The sequence below is a fragment of the Microcaecilia unicolor genome, chromosome 2 (genome assembly GCF_901765095.1).
Source record: "Microcaecilia unicolor chromosome 2, aMicUni1.1, whole genome shotgun sequence".
Taxonomy (NCBI): Eukaryota; Metazoa; Chordata; class Amphibia; order Gymnophiona; family Siphonopidae; genus Microcaecilia; species Microcaecilia unicolor.
The window spans coordinates 83,978,978-84,002,017 of NC_044032.1; the positions used below are offsets into that span (position 1 = coordinate 83,978,978).

The 23,040-nt window shown below is 47.4% G+C and overlaps 1 protein-coding gene across 2 annotated transcripts in view; it reads right to left on the reverse strand.

Moving 5' to 3' along the window:
• Positions 1-23,040, reverse strand: part of PAIP1 (poly(A) binding protein interacting protein 1) — a 185,932-nt gene that overhangs the window by 54,754 nt on the left and 108,138 nt on the right. For both annotated transcript variants that reach the window (XM_030193105.1, XM_030193104.1), the window contains one exon: positions 7,603-7,728. In XM_030193105.1, coding sequence (XP_030048965.1) covers positions 7,603-7,728 — 126 coding nt within the window. The remainder of the gene's footprint in view (positions 1-7,602; positions 7,729-23,040) is intronic.

Sequence of the window (23,040 nt, forward strand, 5' to 3'; positions counted from 1 at the left end):
TGCCTGGATGTCCAACCGCCACCTGAAACTGAACATGGCTAAGACCGAGCTTATTGTTTTTCCACCCAAACCCACTTCTCCTTTCCCTCCACTTTCTATCTCAGTTGATAACACCCTCATCCTCCCCGTCTCATCTGCCCGCAACCTCAGAGTCATCTTCGACTCCTCCCTCTCATTCTCTGTGCATATCCAGCAGATAGCCAAGACCTGTCACTTCTTTCTCTATAACATCAGCAAAATTCGCCCTTTCCTCTCTGAGCACACCACCCAAACACTCGTCCACTCTCTCATTACCTCTCGCCTTGACTACTGCAACCTACTCCTCACTGGCCTCCCACTTAGCCATCTATCCCCCTTCAATCCATTCAGAACTCTGCTGCATGTCTTATCTTCCGTCAGGACCAATATGCTCATATCACCCCTCTCCTCAAGTCACTTCACTGGCTTCCGATCAGGTACCGCATACAGTTCAAGCTTCTCCTACTTACCTACAAATGCACTCGATCTGCAGCCCCTCATTACCTCTCTACCCTCATCTTCCCTTACGTTCCTACCTGAAACCTCCGCTCACAGGTCAAATCCCTCCTCCACCACCACCGCCAACTCCAGGCTCCGCCCTTTCTGCCTCGCCTCACCCTATGCTTGGAATAAACTCCCTGAGCCCATATGCCAAGCCCCCTCCCTGCCCATCTTCAAATCCTTACTCAAAGCCCACCTCTTCAATGTCGCCTTCGGCACATAACCATTATACCTCCATCCAGGATATCTAGACTGCCCCAACTTGACATTTCGTCCTTTAGATTGGAAGCTCCTTTGAGCAGGGACTATCCTTTTTTGTTTAAACTGTACAGCGCCGCGTAACCCTAGTAGCGCTTTAGAAATGTTAAGTAGTAGTAGTTATACTTATGTAATCCAAGACCCAACCCTTCCTATTCCTTTCACTACAACAACAATCAAATTGTGATATTCCAATATGTCATACAATGTTACAATATATACAAATTATTCTTTCCTAAGACTACGCCGGCACCATTGCTCTCACTACCGGAACTGGAGTGCCTCCTGGATTTGTGTCCGTAAATATGAGAAAATGTTCTTAAGTTAAACTCCTGATGACACTAGACAGCGAAACACAGGACTGTCGGGTTTTAACAGATTGAATGAATCAGACACATACAACAAGATCGATCTAGAAGTGAAAGGAGCAGCTGACATTTGTGAATAAAAGATTGTTATTGGAAATATACTTTAAAGAAGAAAATTACTGAAGTTGCATGCAATGAAGCATCTAAATGATGAAGATTTAATCCACTTTTTACATAAACACCAAAATTTTACATATTATGAAGAAACAACAGACACGATCATCATCTGGTTGAAGAAAGATCTTAACCCTTTAGTGTCCAATGTTCCCATCAATCTGTTCCCGTATGGCTTATTACGGGAACATTGGACACTAATTAAAGAATAATTTGTATATGTATTAAACATCGTATGACATATTGGAGTATCATAATGTGGTTATTATTGTAGTGAAAGGATTAGGAAGGGTTTGGTCTTGGATTGTAAATGATAGGATATTATACAGTGGGGGAAATAAGTATTTGATCCCTTGCTGATTTTGTAAGTTTGCCCACTGACAAAGACATGAGCAGCCCATAATTGAAGGGTAGGTTATTGGTAACAGTGAGAGATAGCACATCACAAATTAAATCCGGAAAATCACATTGTGGAAAGTATATGAATTTATTTGCATTCTGCAGAGGGAAATAAGTATTTAATCCCTCTGGCAAACAAGACCTAATACTTGGTGGCAAAACCCTTGTTGGCAAGCACAGCGGTCAGACGTCTTCTGTAGTTGATGATGAGGTTTGCACACATGTCAGGAGGAATTTTGGTCCACTCCTCTTTGCAGATCATCTCTAAATCATTAAGAGTTCTGGGCTGTCGCTTGGCAACTCGCAGCTTCAGCTCCCTCCATAAGTTTTCAATGGGATTAAGGTCTGGTGACTGGCTAGGCCACTCCATGACCCTAATGTGCTTCTTCCTGAGCCACTCCTTTGTTGCCTTGGCTGTATGTTTTGGGTCATTGTCGTGCTGGAAGACCCAGCCACGACCCATTTTTAAGGCCCTGGCGGAGGGAAGGAGGTTGTCACTCAGAATTGTACGGTACATGGCCCCATCCATTCTCCCATTGATGCGGTGAAGTAGTCCTGTGCCCTTAGCAGAGAAACACCCCCAAAACATAACATTTCCACCTCCATGCTTGACAGTGGGGACGGTGTTCTTTGGGTCATAGGCAGCATTTCTCTTCCTCCAAACACGGCGAGTTGAGTTCATGCCAAAGAGCTCAATTTTTGTCTCATCTGACCACAGCACCTTCTCCCAATCACTCTCGGCATCATCCAGGTGTTCACTGGCAAACTTCAGACGGGCCGTCACATGTGCCTTCCGGAGCAGGGGGACCTTGCGGGCACTGCAGGATTGCAATCCGTTATGTCGTAATGTGTTACCAATGGTTTTCGTGGTGACAGTGGTCCCAGCTGCCTTGAGATCATTGACAAGTTCCCCCCTTGTAGTTGTAGGCTGATTTCTAACCTTCCTCATGATCAAGGATACCCCACGAGGTGAGATTTTGCGTGGAGCCCCAGATCTTTGTCGATTGACAGTCATTTTGTACTTCTTCCATTTTCTTACTATGGCACCAACAGTTGTCTCCTTCTCGCCCAGCGTCTTACTGATGGTTTTGTAGCCCATTCCAGCCTTGTGCAGGTGTATGATCTTGTCCCTGACATCCTTAGACAGCTCCTTGCTCTTGGCCATTTTGTAGAGGTTAGAGTCTGACTGATTCACTGAGTCTGTGGACAGGTGTCTTTCATACAGGTGACCATTGCCGACAGCTGTCTGTCATGCAGGTAACGAGTTGATTTGGAGCATCTACCTGGTCTGTAGGGGCCAGATCTCTTACTGGTTGGTGGGGGATCAAATACTTATTTCCCTCTGCAGAATGCAAATAAATTCATATACTTTCCACAATGTGATTTTCCGGATTTAATTTGTGATGTGCTATCTCTCACTGTTACCAATAACCTACCCTTCAATTATGGGCTGCTCATGTCTTTGTCAGTGGGCAAACTTACAAAATCAGCAAGGGATCAAATACTTATTTCCCCCACTGTATATGATATATTTTTTCACAGTGGGTTTAGGCTCTGAGTATGTGAGATTTTAATATAGATAAAGAGGAGTGAAAGCAGATTGATGAATGAGTGATACGTTTTAAGGACTTAAGTGTCTAAATTGATATGTTTATATTGAATAAAGTGAGTTACACTGATTGCATGGTTATTGGGATATTATTGTATTAAATTATTGTAACCATACTGGAATTGAGTAACCAGAATAAGTTATGAATATTCATTCAAAATATCCTGAAAACCTGACTGGCAGGGGTGTCTCCAGGATCAAGTTTGGGAACCACTGCTGTAGAAGCTTAAAGTTCTTTTCCAACAGAAATGAGGTAGGCCATTTTTTTTTTTTTTGGGGGGGGGGGGGGTATTTCTCTGGAACTCCTGGTCTGATATGGCCCATTTTTAACTCAATATGTCTTCTCACTTGCATTCCCTCCATGCCAAGTTTTGTTCCATTCTGTTTAATATTTGGAGAGATGTTTTGCCCCCAGGCACACATTTCTTGACCTCTTCTATCTAATTTCCAACTTTCGTTGGGTTGGAAAGAATAATAAAAAAAAATGGAATTCCTACTTCAAAGAATGAAAAACATTAAAATCACAAGATTAGCTATGCTATCCAATAGTCAGAACACTTATAATAAGAGGAAGCTAAAAGGTTTGATATGGAAATTACACTGCATTTAATATTCCACTTACATGTCCACTGCATAATATTGTTGAAAAGAGGAGGTAATCATTAAGCCAAGAAAAAGAGGCATTAATAACGTATGAATGGTAAATGAACTATAAAGAATAGAGATGGATATACAAGCGCCATATGGGAACAAATTGACATGGGAACGTTGGGCACTAACGGGTTAATATAGCAATGTCCAGGGGTTTTAAATGAAGAACTGGAGTGGAAACCTTTAATTTAAACTGACTGGCTGTTCAAGTCAGCTGAAATGGATAAACAGAGGTGGATGAATGCCACCGCCATTTTCTGAGCCAATTGTGTATAATGAGCAGTGGTGTGCTGGAACTGGCTCGCAAGAGCCAGTTGTTAAATTTTCTTCCGGCTTGCAAGCCGGTTGTTGAAAATTGCGAGCCGGCTCTGGCTCTCCTCCCTCCCTCCGGATCCGCCTCACCGCCCGCTTGTTTTTTGAATTCTTCGGGGCAGGCAGTCTTGCCTGCCTGCTTCCAGCACTGACTTTAAAAATGGCCGCCGAGACTTCCAGAGGCGGCCTCGCGAGACTTCTGCTGAAGTCCCGGCGGCCATTTTGAAGCGCGAATCGGCAGCGGGGGACAGTCAGCGCCGGAAGCAGGCAGGCAAGACTGCCTGCCCCAAAGAATTCAAAGAACAAGTGGGCGGTGAAGGACCAGATCGGGAGGGAGGGAGGAGAAGAATTCGCCAAACAACTCAGGAGGGGGTGGCAGGGGGGAAAAGGGAGTCGCTGCTGGGCATGGGTGGATGGAGGGGGTCGCTGGGTATGGGTGCATGCAGGGCAGGGGAGAGGAGGGTCACTGCTGGACATGGGTGCATGCAGGTCAGGGGAAAGGAGGGTCACTGCTGGACATGGGTGCATGCAGGGCAGGGGAGAGGAGGGGAGAGAGAAGAAATGCTGGACATGGATGGAGGGGAGAAAAGAGTGAGGAAGGAGATGAGATGAGGGAAAAGGAAGAGAGGAGAAAACTGCACATGGATGAAGAAAATAGGCAGAAGCTGAGGACCAGAAATGAAGAAGAAAGGAGGAAAGGAAAGAAATAAATGGAAAGGAAGCCCTGGAAACCGAGTTAAGAGGACAGATAGCAGCAGAATCGGATACTGGGCCAGCATGATCAGAAAAATAGTCACCAGACAACAAAGGTAGAAAAAAAATCATTTTATTTTCACTATAGTGTTTGGAATATGTTCACTTTGAGAATCAGGTGCTCAACATTAAAAGCACGAAACCCCTCCTAAGAAGCTTACACTGACTTCCTATTAATGCTCGCATAACATTCAAAATATGCACAATAGTCCACAGAATCATCTACGGACTCGCACCAGATTACATGACAGAACTTATCGATCTACCATTAAGAAACGTGACGAGAACTACCCCAATTGCAAAGGTATAAAATACTAATCTTCACATGCCACCAGCCTCTCCTTTACAGGCACACAACTTTGGAACTCACTACCCAAAACCTGAAACTCACAGAAAACTACCTACAATTCATAAAAAACCTGAAAACACATCTTTTCAAGAAGTCTTCCCCCCCGGATCTGCCTCATCTCACACCACCATACATCACAAAAAGTTCAGAAATGGAAAACAATAATATTAACCTCTCTCACAATTCCATAGGAGAGGTTGTCAGTACTTTAGGAAAATTCAAGATTCTTGCATTTATGTGAAATATTTTTTATTGAGAAATCCATATACAAACAGGATGCATGCAGTACATTCTCAGGATGCAATACATTTGGAAAACCAAATCCAATTTCTATTTCCTCCCCCTCCCTGCTGTCCCACTCGCCACTTTCAACGCAAATACAAAAGTAAGTCCAATAATAATTCCACTCCTCCCCCCCAATCCCACACATAATTCTAGAAGACTCATCTCGTCCATCTACTCCCCCGTAGGGCCTATGTGCTTATGATCCCCCTGGGTTGCAGAAGGAAAACAACAACAGGAAGTCCCTACTTCCCTTACCTGCCTATCCACCTAATTTGCCTATCCACCTCTCCATAAAATCTATTTTATTACTGTGAAACACCAAGGAGGGGAATGTAAATTGGAGAAAGTTTCATCAGATAGACTTGATATTTCTGCTGTATTGGAGAGGTCAGTTTAAGAACCTGTTGAGAGATCTACTTTCATTGTTTCCTTTGTTTCTATGCAAGATAAAGAAACACTACTTTGATTATTCTTGTGTGCTAATGGATGTGTTTTTATGGGTGGGAAAATTTCATTTTTTCCAGATGTTTGTAGATGGACTCAGACCAGGAGTGTAAGATTTTTGTCTTACCGCCACCCCCCCCCCCCCAAAGTACCTTCTTTGGGAGCAAAGTTTCAATTACATTATCCCCTAAATGTTCTGTTTCTTTAGATAATGCTAAATATGTATTTTATGATTCTTCACAACTTCTTTTCTCTTTGGAGGGCAAGGGGGCTGGTACTGTTGGAATATCAAAGCCTTAGTTTAACTGGACCTTTAATACTTTTCAGCTGGGACTACTCATGATACTTTGTTACTTATTTCTTGAATTTAGACCATCTTCCTTTGGTATATTGATCTTGTTTTCTCTCTGGTGAGGTCTAATGTCAAGGAGGAATGTTAATTAATTCCTGATTAATATTACCTTTTTCTTTTGTATTCTTTGACATAACTGCTTGTTTTCCTTTACAATTTGATTATAACTGAAGTTCTTTTGTAAAATTTAAAAAAAATAAAAAAATAAAAAAAAAGAGTGAGACCCAGGTTCAAAACCAACTTCAGCTGTTTTTTTTTTTTTTTTACTGTGAGCACTCCATGAACAGAAAAATACCTACTGTATCTTAATGTACACCACTCCAATAATCTTCAGGCTTGCAGGTATCTCATATATTCAGGTACAGTAGATATTCTTTTGTTCCTAGCAGGCTCACAATGTGAAAAAAAAACTAGCTAAACTGGGATTTGAACCTAGGTCCCTTGGTTCAGTCCACTGCACTAACCCATTAGGATAATCAGATCTGCATGCTGCTCTGATAATAATGTCCACGATACCTGAGGCTGTCATACAGCCTAGTATTCTTTGCGGGTTTCACATTCAGGGGAAAAAGGGGACAGCAACCACTGGGGGATTAAGGTGGAGTCGTGCCTTAATCCCTTCAGTGAACAGATGCACAATCAGAGCACCTTTCTGTAACCTGGACATAACAATGTCCATTTTTTGGACATGAATGTCCCTTCTCCTTCTGTGATCAGAGTTGGATATCCATATTTTAGACCCTCACTAATCCCGCCCAGGCTATGCTCCCTTGCCATATGGATGTACTGCAGTGTTAGATGTCCATATCCTGGCTTTATATAATCAGGATTTGGACATCTAAGAACAGAGCTTCCAAAATAACACCATATTGTCATCAGCAAAATCTGATCACTTCACTTGTTATTTCTGTTACCAGATAATTTATAAATATATTACTAAGTAGTGGTCCCAGGACAGAGCCCTGGGGAACCCCTCTATTTACCCTTCTCCACTGAGAATATTTACCATTTAACCCTACTCTCTGTTTTGTATTTTTTAACCAGTTCTTAAATCCACAATAGGACACTGCCTTCTATCACATGACTTTTTAATCATTAAAAACATCAAATTTAACAGAACAAAACAAGTATTACAATATATACTGTGAAGATACAAGGAAAATAGCAAGAAATTTATATTTCTTCCTACCTTCAGGAGTTTCACTGCACAAATTAAGTTACTGTCCACAGGATTAGAGAAAAGGGCATTTAGTAGTTCCCGAAGGCCAGACTGAAGTATCTCTGCTCTTGTTACTTGTCCTTTCGTTCCTTTAATCTGCATAAATTAACATCATGAAACATTTCAACTGAAGGTAAAGGATTCCAGCATCATTTTTGCCTTCTATAGACAATGACCTGAATTAAGTCTTCAAAGTGTTCACATTAATTATGTAGGATATAAAAATGGCAGTAATGAGAGAGGTACATCCTGAAAGGATTTCCTAGTCCTGTTTTCACCCAGATTCTATGAACTACATTCTATCAAGTTTTGAGCCGTTTGCTTACAAGAATCAAAAAAGTAAAGTACCTGTGAGGGAGTCAATAGGTCACTGCCATTTTCCCTTAAGAATGTTCCCTCACAGTGTCCACCAGGGGGGAAGTGACATGGAAGGAGCAGAGCCAGAAGGGCATGGTCCAGGAAGTATAAAACCCCAGAGCACAGCTAGGTTAGGCAAGCCCAGAGGAATGCAGCAATGCCTTACTGCATGTGTCTCCACTGTATGTGTGTGAACTGTAACAGCTACAGTCAGGTATGGGCTTCCTCTCATTTGCCACATGGGAATTGCTAGTGCAGCTTTGTAAAAGAAGCCCTTAATGATATCAGTAGTATGGCATAGAACCGAGATTACTTACATTTTTGAATGGTGAGAAAGGTTTGCCGTGATTTCAGTACACTGTTTCAATAAACAAGTGGTTTGGCTGTACAGGGAACTAAAAAGGGCGCCAAAGGGGATGTAAAACAAATTTTTAACTCCAATTTCCTTGTTTATGTATTGTGATATTTCAGGATAAACAATTTTTATTTTTTAATCCAAGCAACTAGAAGAATTTCTTGTTGCTAAAGAGGAAACAAATATCATAGTATAGTCCCATATTGCAAGCTGTACGGGCAGGCTGGGGTGAGCTTTATGGGTATATGATAGTCTTGGGATTTATTTTTGGAATTTTACTTGTTAATTTAATTTCTATTTCTAGGATCCTTTTGCATTTATTGTGGACAAATGTTTACTACTTTTTCCTTTATTGTTCAAAAAATGTTTTTAATGTCATATTTCATAATTTCCGGTTTATCTCAATGGATTTCTTATATGTTTTTTAAATGATATTTTATTTTAAGATGTAAACCGTTCTGTTTTGTGAATGCAATTAGAAACAGTATAGTAAATAAACAATAAACGATTTGTTGGTATATATTGTAAAATTAATAAAGATAACATAAAAAGAATGAAATTTGGTCATTTAGGATTGGGTTTCTCTCCCAACAAAAACATAGTAAATAACAGCAAAGACCATTTGTTATATCTTGACCTGACTGCCCTTAAGTACATAAGTATTGTCATACTGGGACAGACAGAAGGTCCATCAAGCCCAGCATCCTATTTCCAACAGTAGTCAATCCAGGTCATAAGTACCCAGCAAGATCCCAAAACAGTACAATACATTTTATGTTGCTTACCCTAGAAATAAGCAGTGGATTTTTCCCCAAGTCCATTTTAATAATGGTCTACGGACTTTTTCTTTAGGAAGCCATCCAAATGTTTAAACTCCACTAAAGCGAATGCTACATACCTGTAGAAGGTATTCTCCGAGGACAGCAGGCTGATTGTTCTCACTGATGGGTGACGTCCACGGCAGCCCCCTACAACCGGAAACTTTACTAGCAAAGGCCTTTGCTAGTCCTCGCGCGCCCATGCGCACCGCGCATGCGCGGCCGTCTTCCCGCCCGAACCGGCTCGTGTTCGTCAGCCCCGTATGTAGCAAGACAAAGACAAGGGAAGACACAACTCCAAAGGGGAGGCGGGCGGGTTTGTGAGAACAATCAGCCTGCTGTCCTCGGAGAATACCTTCTACAGGTATGTAGCATTCGCTTTCTCCGAGGACAAGCAGGCTGCTTGTTCTCACTGATGGGGTATCCCTAGCTCCCAGGCTCACTCAAAACAATAAACATGGTCAATTGGACCTCGCAACGGCGAGGACATAACTGAGATTGACCTAACAACTTATCCAACATAACTGAGAGTGTAGCCTGGAACAGAATAAACATGGGCCTAGGGGGGGTGGAGTTGGATTCTAAACCCCGAACAGATTCTGAAGCACTGACTGCCCGAACCGACTGTCGCGTCGGGTATCCTGCTGCAGGCAGTAATGAGATGTGAATGTGTGGACAGATGACCACGTCGCAGCCTTGCAAATCTCTTCAATAGTGGCTGACGCTGCTATGGCTCTAACACTATGAGCCATGACATGACCCTCAAGAGCCAGCCCAGCCTGGGCGTAAGTGAAGGAAATGCAATCTGCTAGCCAATTTGAAATGGTGCATTTCCCCACAGCCACTCCCCTCCTGTTGGGATCAAAAGAAACAAACAATTGGGCGGACTGTCTGTTGGGCTGTGTCTGCTCCAGATAGAAGGCCAATGCTCTTTTGCAGTCCAATGTGTGCAGCTGACGTTCAGCAGGGCAGGAATGCGGACGGGGAAACAATGTTGGCAAGACAATTGACTGGTTCAGATGGAACTCCGACACTACCTTCGGCAAGAACTTAGGGTGAGTGCGGAGGACTACTCTATTATGATGAAATCTAGTGTAAGGGGCCTGGGCTACCAGGGCCTGAAGCTCACTGACTCTACGAGCTGAAGTAACTGCCACCAAGAAAATGACCTTCCAGGTCAAGTACTTCAGATGGCAGGAGTTCAGTGGCTCAAAAGGAGGTTTCATCAGCTGGGTGAGAACGACGTTGAGATCCCATGACACTGTAGGAGGTTTGACGGGGGGCTTTGACAAAAGCAAACCTCTCATGAAGCGAACAACTAAAGGCTGTCCTGAGATTGGCTTACCTTCCACACGGTAATGGTATGCACTGAATGCGCTAAGGTGAACCCTTACAGAATTGGTCTTGAGACCGGACTCAGACAAGTGCAAAAGGTATTCAAGCAGGGTCTGTGTAGGACAGGAGCGAGGATCTAAGGCCTTGCTGTCACACCAGATGGCAAACCTCCTCCATAAAAAGAAGTCACTCCTCTTAGTGGAATCTTTTCTGGAAGCAAGCAAGACACGGGAGACACCCTCCGACAGACCCAAAGAGGCAAAGTCTACGCCCTCAACATCCAGGCCGTGAGAGCCAGAGACTGGAGGTTGGGATGCAGAAGCGCCCCTTCGTCCTGTGTGATGAGGGTCGGAAAACACTCCAATCTCCACGGTTCTTCGGAGGATAACTCCAGAAGGAGAGGGAACCAGATCTGACGCGGCCAAAAAGGAGCGATCAGAATCATGGTGCCTCGGTCTTGCTTGAGTTTCAACAAAGTCTTCCCGACCAGAGGTATGGGAGGATAAGCATACAGCAGGCCTTCCCCCCAATCCAGGAGGAAGGCATCCGATGCCAGTCTGCCGTGGGCCTGAAGCCTGGAACAGAACTGACGGACTTTGTGGTTGGCTCGAGATGCAAAGAGATCTACCAAGGGTGTGCCCCACACCTGGAAGATCCGGCGCACTACTCTGGAGTTGAGCGACCACTCGTGAGGTTGCATAATCCTGCTCAACCTGTCGGCCAGACTGTTGTTTACGCCTGCCAGATATGTGGCTTGGAGCAACATGCCGTAACGGCGAGCCCACAGCCACATGCTGACGGCTTCCTGACACAGGGGGCGAGATCCGGTGCCCCCCTGTTGATGTAATACATGGTAACCTGGTTGTCTGTCTGAACTTGGATAATTTGGTGGGACAGCCGATCTCTGAAAGCCTTCAGAGCGTTCCAGACCGCTCGTAACTCCAGGAGATTGATCTGCAGATTGCGTTCCTGGAGGGACCAGCTTCCCTGGGTGTGAAGCCCATCGACATGAGCTCCCCACCCCAGGAGAGACGCATCCGTAGTCAGCACTTTTTGTGGCTGAGGAATTTAGAAAGGGCGTCCCAGAGTCAAATTGGACCAAATCGTCCACCAGTATAGGGATTTGAGAAAACTCGTGGACAGGTGGATCACGTCCTCTATATCCCCAGCAGCCTGAAACCACTGGGAAGCTAGGGTCCATTGAGCAGATCGCATGTGAAGATGAGCCATGGGAGTCACATGAACTGTGGAGGCCATGTGGCCAAGCAATCTCAACATCTGCCGAGCTGTGATCTGCTGGGACGCTCGTACCCGGGAGATGAGGGACAGCAGGTTGTTGGCCCTTGTCTCCGGAAGATAGGCACGAGCCGTCCGAGAATCCAGCAGAGCTCCTATGAATTCGAGTCTCTGTACTGGGAGAAGATGGGACTTTGGATAATTTATCACAAACCTCAGTAGCTCCAGGAGTCGAATAGTCATCTGCATGGACTGCTGAGCTCCTGCCTTGGATGTGTTCTTCACCAGCCAATCATCGAGATAAGGGAACACGTGCACTCCCAGCCTGCGAAGCGCTGCTGCTACCACAGCCAGGCACTTCGTGAACACCTTGGGCGCAGAGGCAAGCCCAAAGGGTAGCACACAGTACTGGAAGTGACGTGTGCCCAGCTGAAATCGCAGATACTGCCTGTGAGCTGGCAATTTCGGGATGTGCGTGTAGGCATCCTTCAAGTCCAGAGAGCATAGCCAATCATTTTCCTGAATCATGGGAAGAAGGGTGCCCAGGGAAAGCATCCTGAACTTTTCCTTGACCAGATATATGTTCAGGGCCCTTAGATCTAGGATGGGACGCATCCCCCCTGTTTTCTTTCCCACAAGGAAGTACCTGGAATAGAATCCCAGCCCTTCTTGCCCGGATGGCACGGGCTCGACCGCATTGGCGCTGAGAAGGGTGGAGAGTTCCTCTGCAAGTACCTGCTTGTGCTGGAAGCTGTAGGACTGAGCTCCTGGTGGGCAATTTGGAGGCTTCAAGGCCAAATTGAGGGTGTATCCTTGCCGGACTATTTGAAGAACCCAACGGTCGGAGGTTATAAGAGGCCACCTTTGGTGAAAAATTTTCAACCTCCCCCCGACCAGTAGATCGCCCGGCACGGATACGTTGATGTCGGCTATGCTCTGCTGGAGCCAGTCAAAAGCACGTCCCCTGCTTTTGCTGGGGAGCCGTGGGGCCTTGCTGAGGCGCACGCTGCTGACGAGAGCGAGCGCGCTGGGGCTTAGCCTGGGCCGCAGGCTGGCGAGAGGGAGGATTATACCTACGCTTACCAGAAGAGTAGGGAACAGCCCTCCTTCCCCCATAAAAACGTCTACCTGAGGAGGTAGATCCTGAAGGCTGCCGGCGGGAGAATTTGTCTAAAGCGTTATCCCGCTGGTGGAGCTGTTCTACCACCTGTTCGACTCTCTCTCCAAAAATGTTGTCCGCTCGGCAAGGGGAGTCCGCAATCCGCTGCTGGATCCTATTCTCCAGGTCGGAGGCACGCAGCCATGAGAGTCTGCGCATCACCACACCTTGAGCAGCGGCCCTGGACGCAACATCAAAGGTGTCATACACCCCTCTGGCCAGGAATTTTCTGCACGCCTTCAGCTGCCTGACCACCTCCTGAAACGGCTTGGCTTGCTCAGGGGGGAGCTTGTCCACCAAGCCCGTCAACTGTCGCACATTGTTCCGCATATGGATGCTCGTGTAGAGCTGGTAGGACTGAATCTTGGCCACGAGCATACAGGAATGATAGGCCTTCCTCCCAAAGGAGTCTAAGGTTCTGGAGTCTTTGCCCAGCGCTGCACGATTAACTGAAATGTCCGATAGCAGAGGGACCACTCCCCGGGATCGAGCGTGTGGCGACTGAGAAAATCTGCCTACACATTGTCTATTCCTGCCACATGCGAGGCTGATATGGCTGTGAGGTGAACCTCCGCCCAGCTGAGGAGACTCTGCCTCTTGATACAAGAGATGACATCTTGTCCCTCCCTGGTGATTGACATAGGCCACAGCCGAGATGTTGTCTGAGAGGACTCGCACCGCCTTGCCCTCCAGGAGCTGACCGAAGTGTTGGAGAGCTAGCCGAATCGCCCTGGTCTCCAAGAAGTTGATGGATTGCGTTGCTTCCAGCGGAGACCAGAGCCCCTGGGTGTACTTGTCCAGACAGTGAGCTCCCCAGCCTCGGAGACTGGCATCTGTCGTTAACGGTATCCAGCGAGGAGGCTCCAACGGCATTCCCACCGAGAGATTCTTTATCCGCAGCCACCAGGCCAGAGAGTTGCGTTCCGGATGATGGAGGAATAACTTCATTGTGAGGGGATCTCTCTGAGAGGACCAGCGGGAAAGCAGAGACCACTGAAGAGACCTCATGTGAAGCCTGGCCCAGGGTACTACCTCTATCGTTGCTGCCATCGAACCTAGAACTTTCAGATAATCCCTCGCGGCCGGAGCCTTCTGCTGGAGGAACCCCAGAATCTGCGACCGGAGCTTCACAATCCGTCCCTGTGGGAGAAAGACTCGACCCTTTTGTGTGTTGAAGGTGACTCCCAAATACTCTAGCGACTGAGAGGGAACCAACCTGCTCTTGGCTACATTCACGACCCACCCTAGGGACTGCAAGAAGTCTACCACTCGTTGAGTAACCTGGCACCTTTCCTGATAAGACTTCGCCCTGATCAACCAATCGTCTAGATAAGGATGAACTAGAATTCCCTGTTTCCTGAGAGGCACTGCCACCACTACCATAACCTTGGTAAATGTTCGCGGAGCCGTCGCCAGACCGAACGGCAGAGCACGAAACTGGAAATGCTGCCCTAGAATGGCAAAACGTAAGAACTTGTGGTGAGCCCGACATATCGGAATATGCAAGTAAGCTTCCGTGAGATCCAATGCTGTTAAAAACTCCCCTTTGCGAACTGCTACTATGACAGAGCGAAGGGTCTCCATATGAAAGCTTGTGACCTTGAGAGCTCGACTGACGGCCTTGAGATCTAAAATGGGACGAAACGCATCTTCTTTCTTTGGGATGACAAAATAAATGGAATAGCGCCCCCGCTTTTGCTCCGACAGAGGGACTGGACAAATTGCCTGGAGATCCAGGACCTTCTGTAGAGTATCCCGAACCGCTGCTGCCTTGAGGCGAGAGCGACAGTGAGACTCCAGAAAGGCTTCTGAAATAGGCCTTGCGAACTCTAAAGCGTAACCGTCTCGAATAACTTCTAAGACCCACTGATCTGAAGTAATGTGGACCCACCTCTGATAAAACTGCGAAAGACGAGCTCCCACAGGGACCAGAGGAGAGCCCTTCGCACCTTCATTGGGAAGCACGCGACGGGGAGTGAAAATTCGCAGAAGAAAATCTACCCCCTCTGCGGTAACCTCGAAAGGACTGAGTTCTGTTAAAAAACCGAGACCTCTGTGTTTGAGGACCCCTATCAGATTGAAACCTACGGAAAAGGCGAAAGGTACGCCGACCAAACAGCGCCCCTCGACTAGCCAGCCGAGGCTTATCTTCCGGAAGACAAGGAACTTTAGCCTCACCTAGAGAATTTACCAACTTATCCAAATAAGAAGGAACCCCGGAAAAGGGAATTTACTTAGCTTAGATTTGGAGGCCGCATCCGCCGACCACCCCTTCAACCAGAGGGAGCGACGAGCCGTGACCCCCAAGGCCAAGGACTTAGAAGATGCCCTCAACAGATCATATAAAGCATCAGCCAAAAAGGCAGATCCCGTCTCAATCTTGGCCACTTCCACATCAATTGCACCCATATCATCCGAAGATCTATCCAAAACTTTTTCCGCCCAACGAAAACAAGCCCTGGCCACCAGGGAACCACAGATGGCCGCCTGCACCGCGAGAGAAGAAACATGAAAACTATTTTTTAGAAGAGTGTCTAACCTCCTATCCTGAGTATCCCGCAGTGCCGTACCTCCATCCACAGGGACTGTATTTCGCTTAGTAACAGCCGAAACAACGGCATCCACCACAGGAATGTTAAGTAGTGCTCTATCAGCTTCCGGGACAGGATAAAGACGAGACATGGCTCTGGAGGGACGAAAACCCGCATCCGGGGCCTCCCATTGGGCTTTAATAACCTCCCAAATATCCTGGTGCATAGGGAAAGTCTTACCGGAAGCCCTAGACCCCTTAATCAATACATCAATCTTCCGCACCTCAGAGACAGGGAGCGGATCCTCAAAATGCAAAGTAGAGGCTACCATAGAGATGAGGTCCTGTAAATCCTCTTTATGGAACACCCTAGCTACGGAGGGGTCTTCCCCCTGCGGCAAAGGCACAGAGTCTGGGTCTAAGGAAGCCAAATCCTCCCAAGAGTGATCTGCCAAATCCTGCAGACCCTCTTCTTCCTCCAACAAGGGCATCTCATGATCCTGGGGGGAAAAAACTTCCAATTGGGAGTCACCCTCCCTGGGTCTTTTAGGAGGGAGAACAGAGCGAACAGGCTCCCCTGGCACTGTAGTCCCTGCAGTGTCATTTTGCATAAGAAAGGCGCGATACATCTGCAGAACAAACTCAGGAGGAAACCCCCCTCCCTGAGTGCCTGCAGCCTGTATCAAGGACCCCGAGTCAGTACCACCCAAAGACAGGGAACCGCGGGTCCCAGCCGCCGCTGCTGAAGGAGAACTCAGAGAAGGCAACAAAATGGCTGGCGTTCGCGCCAAATTCCCCGCGCCACCCCCCGAAACCGCGCCTGAGGCCTCCGCACTCGGCACCAATGTTAGCGAGGGGGAAGAAAGGCCAGCCGCCGCACCATTCCCAGAAACCGACGGAGGGGCTGAAGCCTCGTGCGCGGTGCAGTATTTACACGCGCTGGAGGAATTAACCCCCCGACGCTGACAAACCGTGCATCTCTTCAACTTCTCCAACATGTCAGAGGCTAAACTCGTGCACGCGCCGGCGCGGTTCGCGCATCTTTTTTTTTTTTCTGTTTTTATCTTTCCTTGCTAAATAAATTAATCATCAACAGAAATCGAATTAAATTCAAAACACTGCAAGTTCTGGTCAAATCTGTGTGCCCCTTCCTTCAGCTTGCTGTAGGTTTTTTTTTTAACTTTTTTACAGCTACTACCAACAGAGCTGAATGCTCGTTAGGTCTGTGGGGAACAGAACTTTTTCTTTTCCTTTTGCTCAACAATACTGGCTGCTGCTCCCAAAGGCGAACACCTTTCCTCAGAAAGGGTGGCCCTTCCCTCTGCGTCTCTCTCTCTCTATATATATATATTTTCCTTTTTTTTTTTTTTTTTTTTCAATTAATTAGCCATAAATACTTCACCAGAGGGAGATGGGGAGGAATGGGGGAGGGACCCGGATCCTCCGAGTGTAACACCCCAGAGGCTGCAAACAATGCACAGAATTTCTGAAAAGCCGCTAACAAATAATTCTCAGGCACAGAAAAGAAGACAGATCACAGATAAGAATCATATAAAAAAAGAGAGACTAATGGGCTCACTTCCTACCTGCTGGGAGACTGAGAAAATACTGAGGCTACGGTCACATGACCAGGGCTCCTATTGGCTCGCTAGAGTCAGAGTTTTTTCTCAGTCTCCACCTGCTGGTAGGCGAGCACAACTCATCAGTCCAATCCTGGGCCGGTCCGGAGGGATGCTAAGGAAGGTAAAATTATGTATCATACCTGATAATTTTCTTTCCATGAATCATAGCTGATCAATCCATAGACTGGTGGGTTGTGTCCATCTACCAGCAGGTGGAGATAGAGAGCAAACTTTTGCCTCCCTATATGTGGTCATGTGCTGCCGGAAACTCCTCAGTATGTCGATATCAAAGCTCCATCCGCAGGACTCAGCACTTAGAGAATTACACCCACAAAGGGACACTCTGCCCAGCTCACCACCGCCGAAACGGGGGAGGGGAAGTAACCCAGCTCATCCCCACACAAGTGGGGGAGGGGAATCCGTCCAGCTCATCCCCGCGGAGCGGGGGAGGGACACCACACCCGCCGATGCGGGGGGATCTGGCTTATCCTGCAACCGCAACCGCGGGAGGAGCTGACTGACCCTAACACCGCCGAAGCGGGAGGGGTACAAAGCTGCCCTACAGCCGCACGAAGCGGGAGGGAGTGCCGGCAGAATTTAAGTCTCAATCCAGCCCTGTAAAACGGAGGGGAGAGGAATGCAGCAGCTCACTGTAACACAAACTCGTCTCAACTCTTGAAGAATCCAAGTGAAAAAACTTGAACACGAAGTCCTCCTGAAGTAACTGAAGACTAAACTTGAACCTAAAATTCAACCAGAATATAAACAGTACAGATATCTGGGAGGGGCTATGGATTGATCAGCTATGATTAATGGGAAGAAAATTATCAGGTATGATACATAATTTTACCTTCCATATCATCATGCTGATCAATCCATAGACTGGTGGGATGTACCGAAGCAGTACTCACCCAGGGCGGGACATTGAAATCCCTGACCTCAACACTGAAGCTCCAAACCGGGCCTCCGCCCGTGCCGCCACAGTCAAGCGGTAATGCCTGGAGAATGTATGGGCCGATGCCCAAGTTGCCGCCTTGCATATCTCTTCCAAGGAGACGGACCCGGCCTCTGCCATCGAGGCCGCCTGAGCTCTAGTGGAGTGAGCCTTCAGCTGGATAGGCGGCACCTTCCCTGCGGCCACATAAGCCGCTGCAATGGCTTCCTTGACCCATCTTGCCACTGTAGGCTTAGCAGCCTGCAGACCCTTACGAGGACCTGCAAACAGGACAAACAGATGATCCGATTTCCGGAAATCATTGGTCACTTCCAAGTATCTCATGATGACTCGTCTCACATCCAGATATTTAAGAGCAGAGTATTCCTCTGGGTAGTCCTCCCTACGAAAGGAAGGGAGACAGAGCTGCTGATTCACCTGGAAGAGAGAAACAATCTTGGGCAGGAAGGAAGGCACTGTGCGAATAGTCACTCCTGCCTCAGTGAACTGCAGAAAAGGCTCTCGACATGAGAGCGCCTGGAGCTCGGAAACTCTTCTGGCTGAAGTGATAGCCACCAAAAAGACTGCTTTCAACGTCAGGTCTTTCAGAGATGCCCTCGACAAGGGTTCAAAAGGCGGCTTCTGTAATGCTCTTAGCACCAGGTTGAGATTCCACGCAGGCACCACCGAGTGCAGAGGAGGGCGCAGGTGATTAACTCCCTTGAGAAAACGCACCACATCTGGCTGTGAAGCCAGGGAAGCACCCTTCAGGCGGCCCCTGAAGCAAGCCAGGGCCGCTACCTGGACTTTAAGGGAACTGAGCGACAGGCCTTTCTCCAGACCTTCTTGCAGGAATGCCAACACTGAAGAAATTGGAGCAGTGAATGGAGAAAATGAGCCTGCTTCACACCACGCTGCAAAGGTACGCCAAACCCTGGCGTAAGCAGTAGAAGTAGAGCGCTTCCTCGCTCTCAGCATAGTGGCGATGACCTTGTCTGAGAAGCCCTTCTTCCTCAGACGCTGCCGCTCAATAGCCAGGCCGTAAGCCCAAAGGGGGAGGGATCCTCCATCACCACGGGACCCTGATGTAACAGACCCTGCTCCACTGGCAGCCGCAGAGGATCGTCGACTGAGAGCCTGATCAAGTCCGCATACCAGGGACGTCTGGGCCAATCCGGACCCACCAGGATTATCCGGCCCGGATGCTTTGCCACCCGGTCTAGCACCCTGCCCAACATGGGCCAGGGCGGGAACACATAGAGAAGCTCTTGTGTCGGCCACTGTTGGAGAAGAGCATCTACTCCCAGGGATCGAGGGTCCCGTCCTCTGCTGAAAAAGCGCGGCACTTGGCAATTGGCCGATGACGCCATCAGATCTAGGCTCGGCTGGCCCCAGCGCTTCGTGATGTCCAAGAACGCCTGAGCAGATAGCTGCCACTCTCCGGGCTCCAAGGTATGGCGACTGAGAAAGTCCGCCTTGACATTCATGACTCCGGCAATGTGGGCCGCTGACAGCTGTTCCAGGTTCGCTTCCGCCCACTGGCATAGATTCATGGCCTCCTTGGCTAGAGGGGCACTCTTGGTACCTCCCCGGCGGTTGACATAGGCCACAGCCGTGGCACTGTCCGACAGGACCCGTACAGGCTTCAACGCCAGTACCGGGATGAACTCCAAAAGCGCCAACCGAATGGCTCTGAGTTCCAGGAGGTTGATAGACCACTTTGCCTCTGCAGGAGACCAAAGCCCCTGCGCTGTCCTTCCCAAGCAATGGGCTCCCCAGCCTGACAAAGAGGCGTCCGTCGTGACGACAATCCACTCCGGGGTCACCAGAGGCATTCCTGCAGACAACTTATCTGTCTGCGTCCACCAGCTCAGCGCCTTGCGCACTGCTGGATCCAAGGGAAGGCGCACAGCATAATCCTCCGACATCGGAGTCCAGCACTGCAGCAGAGAGAGTTGTAGTGGTCTCATATGAGCCTTGGCCCAGGGCACTACTTCCATCGTGGCCGTCATAGATTGGGTTTTGTCTCCTCTGCAGTGTGATAATTTGATTGGGGGGGGATTTTAATATGGTGTACGACCCTCAATTAGACAAATCCAACCCATCCCCTCTGGCACATCTACATTTATGTACTGGTTTGCCAATGTTATGTGATGTGTTGGATGTGCTAGACGTTTGGCGAGTTTTGCATCCAGGGGAACGAGATTATACCTATCTCTCATGCACGCATTCCACACAGTCTAGAATTGATTATTTGTTGACATCTAGGGTATTATTTTCTACAATAATTAGGACCGAAATAGGTCCTCATGGGGTGTCCGACCATGCACTGGTGTGGATACAAATGTAGATTTGGGAGGGGGGGAGGGAGGGGAGAGGTATAGCTGGAGATTCCCATTGGAACTCTATACAGATCAGAAATACCGATCCTTTATACTTAATAAATGGAAAGTGGCCTATGTGAACAAAATAATCTTGTTTTGGGAAGCGGCCAAAGCTGTTTTGAGAGGAGAAACCATAGCGTATGGTAGACAAACGCAGGATGAGAGACCACCATATTTTACATTTAGAGCGGATCATTAGAAGAGATAAAATTGTTTTTGGGAAATCCCATAGAGCCCAGCATAAAGAAGCACTTTTGGCCACAAATTAAATCAGCGCCTTCATCAACGAGCGGTTAAGTCAATAAATTATTACAATTATAAATTATTTCTTCATGGAAATAAGAGTGGAAAACTCTTATCCCATTTGATACATGTTAAATCAGGTCCCAGAAAAATAGTCCAACTTAGAGATCCTTCAGGCAGCTTAGTCCATTCAGATGCCGCTATCAATGCTGTTTTTAGGCAATACTATGAAATGCTCTATGGGGACCCGGCTTGACTTACTTGAATAATCTAGACTTGTCGAGGGTTAGTCCTTCTCAAAAGGAGACTCTTAACGGCCCTATTACTTTAGAGGAAATTCAAATAGCACTTCAATCCTGCAAATTAGGTAAGGCTCTGGGGTAGAGAGTTGCACGGGGACAGAAATCTTACCAATCCCCGCCCGTCCCTGCTGGAATCTTACCCGTCCCCACCCATCCCCACTGGAATCTTACCCATCCCCACCCATCCCCGCAAACATTTAAACCATCCCAACCCGTCCCCACCCGTCCCCGCAAGAATTTAACCCATCCCCACCCATCCCCGTAAGAATTTAACCCATCCCCACCCATCCCCGTAAGAATTTAAAAGTACATAAAAGAAAGTTCCAGTCAGCTCCCTCAGTCTCTTTCTGGATTTGAGCCACAGCACTGTAGGCAAGGAAGGAACGGAACTTGGAACTTGGAACACTCTGGTGTGCACATGTAAGATTTGTCTCTGATCCATTGGCAGTGGGTGCTGAGAGGCCGCCACATGCACGCGCCAGTAGGTCAGGTGACATCTGATTCTCGTGCCTGTGTCAGAGCTGAGGTCTGTGCACCAGCCTGAGAGCAAAGAGGATTAATAGTAACATAGTAAGTGACAGCAAATAGACCTGAATGGTCCATCCACTCTGCCCAATAGTCACACTCATGATCAATTCATCATTAAATCAACGAGTGTGATATTATATACTTGATTATGGTCTTTCTTTCGTGTTTCTGGAACAAAGACCACAGGAGTCTATCTGGCCCCATCCTTATGTTCCAACTGCTGGAGTTGCCATCGAAGCCCACTCCAGCCTATTCATGTTCTCATTTGTGGGACACAGACCGTAAAAGTCTGTCCAGCACTGTCCTTATGTTCCAGCCACTGAAGTTGCTGTCTAAGCCCTTTCCAGCCCATCCTACACCAGATTGCCATGTATGAGACACAGACCATACAAGTCTGCCAGGTATCAGCCCTAGTTCATCACAGCCAGAGTCGCCATCTAAGCGTCACTTGACACATCCACACACATGCAGCCATTTAAGGTTAGCTTTTATATAACTTCTATTTTCTAATTAGAGATCCTCTGTTTTCATCCCATGCCTTTTTGAATTCCGTCATCATTTGTGACTCTACCACCTCCTTAATGGAAGACTTTCCACATTTATGCTGTTAAAGCAAGGAAGAAGAGGAGGAGGAGACAGCACTCAAATAAATTGGTATTCGGTAGATGAGAGGCTGGTGCAGGTGCAGCTTACACTTCCACGGGAAGCCCACAGAACTGGTTCCATCCGAACTGCCTCCGTCCCCGCGGGAACCCCGCAGAACTGCTTCCATCCCCGCGGGAACCCCGCAGGAACTGCCTCCGTCCCTGCGGGAATCCCGCGGGTTCCGCGGGATTCCCGCGGGGACGGAAGCCGTGCAGCTCTCTACTCTGGGGCCCGATGGGTTTTAGGCAGAGTTTTACAAGCTGGTGATGGGGGCTGTGGGGCTGTCACTGGAAATTATGTATTGGGAAGTGATGGATACTCTACAACTATCGAGCTCCCTTCAGGTGGCCCAGGTGATAGTACTGTTGAAACCTGGGAAGGATCTTTTATATCCTTCCTCCTATCGCCCCATCTACAAAACTCAGAAGGATGAACCAACTTGATGACTAAACTAATGAAGAAAAATACAAAGTGATGCATTTTGGGTGCTGAAATCCAAAGGAGTGTATAAAATAGGAGAGGGATCTTGGGGGGACAAGTGTCTGAGGATTTCAAGGTGGAGAAACAATGCAACAAGACGGTGGCCAAGGCCAGAAAGATGCTAGGCTGCATAAACAGAAGCATAACCAATAGAAGGGAGGCGGTGTTAATGCCCTGTAGTGAAACCCCATTTGGACTACTGCGTTCATTTTTGAAGGCCGTATTTTGCTAACAATATAAAAAGAATTGAAGCAATTCAGAGGAAAATGACCAAAATGGTATGGGATCTGTACCAGAAGATGTACTAAGAAGAGACCTGAAGACCTGAAAATGTATAACCTACAGGGGAAAAGACACAGGGGTGATATACTACAGACATTTAGGGGTCCTTTTGCTAAGCTGTGGTAAAAAGTGGCCTTAGTGTACCCTTCTCTAGGTCTTTCCTGCACCCTAAGGCCATTTTTACTATGGTCGTAAAAT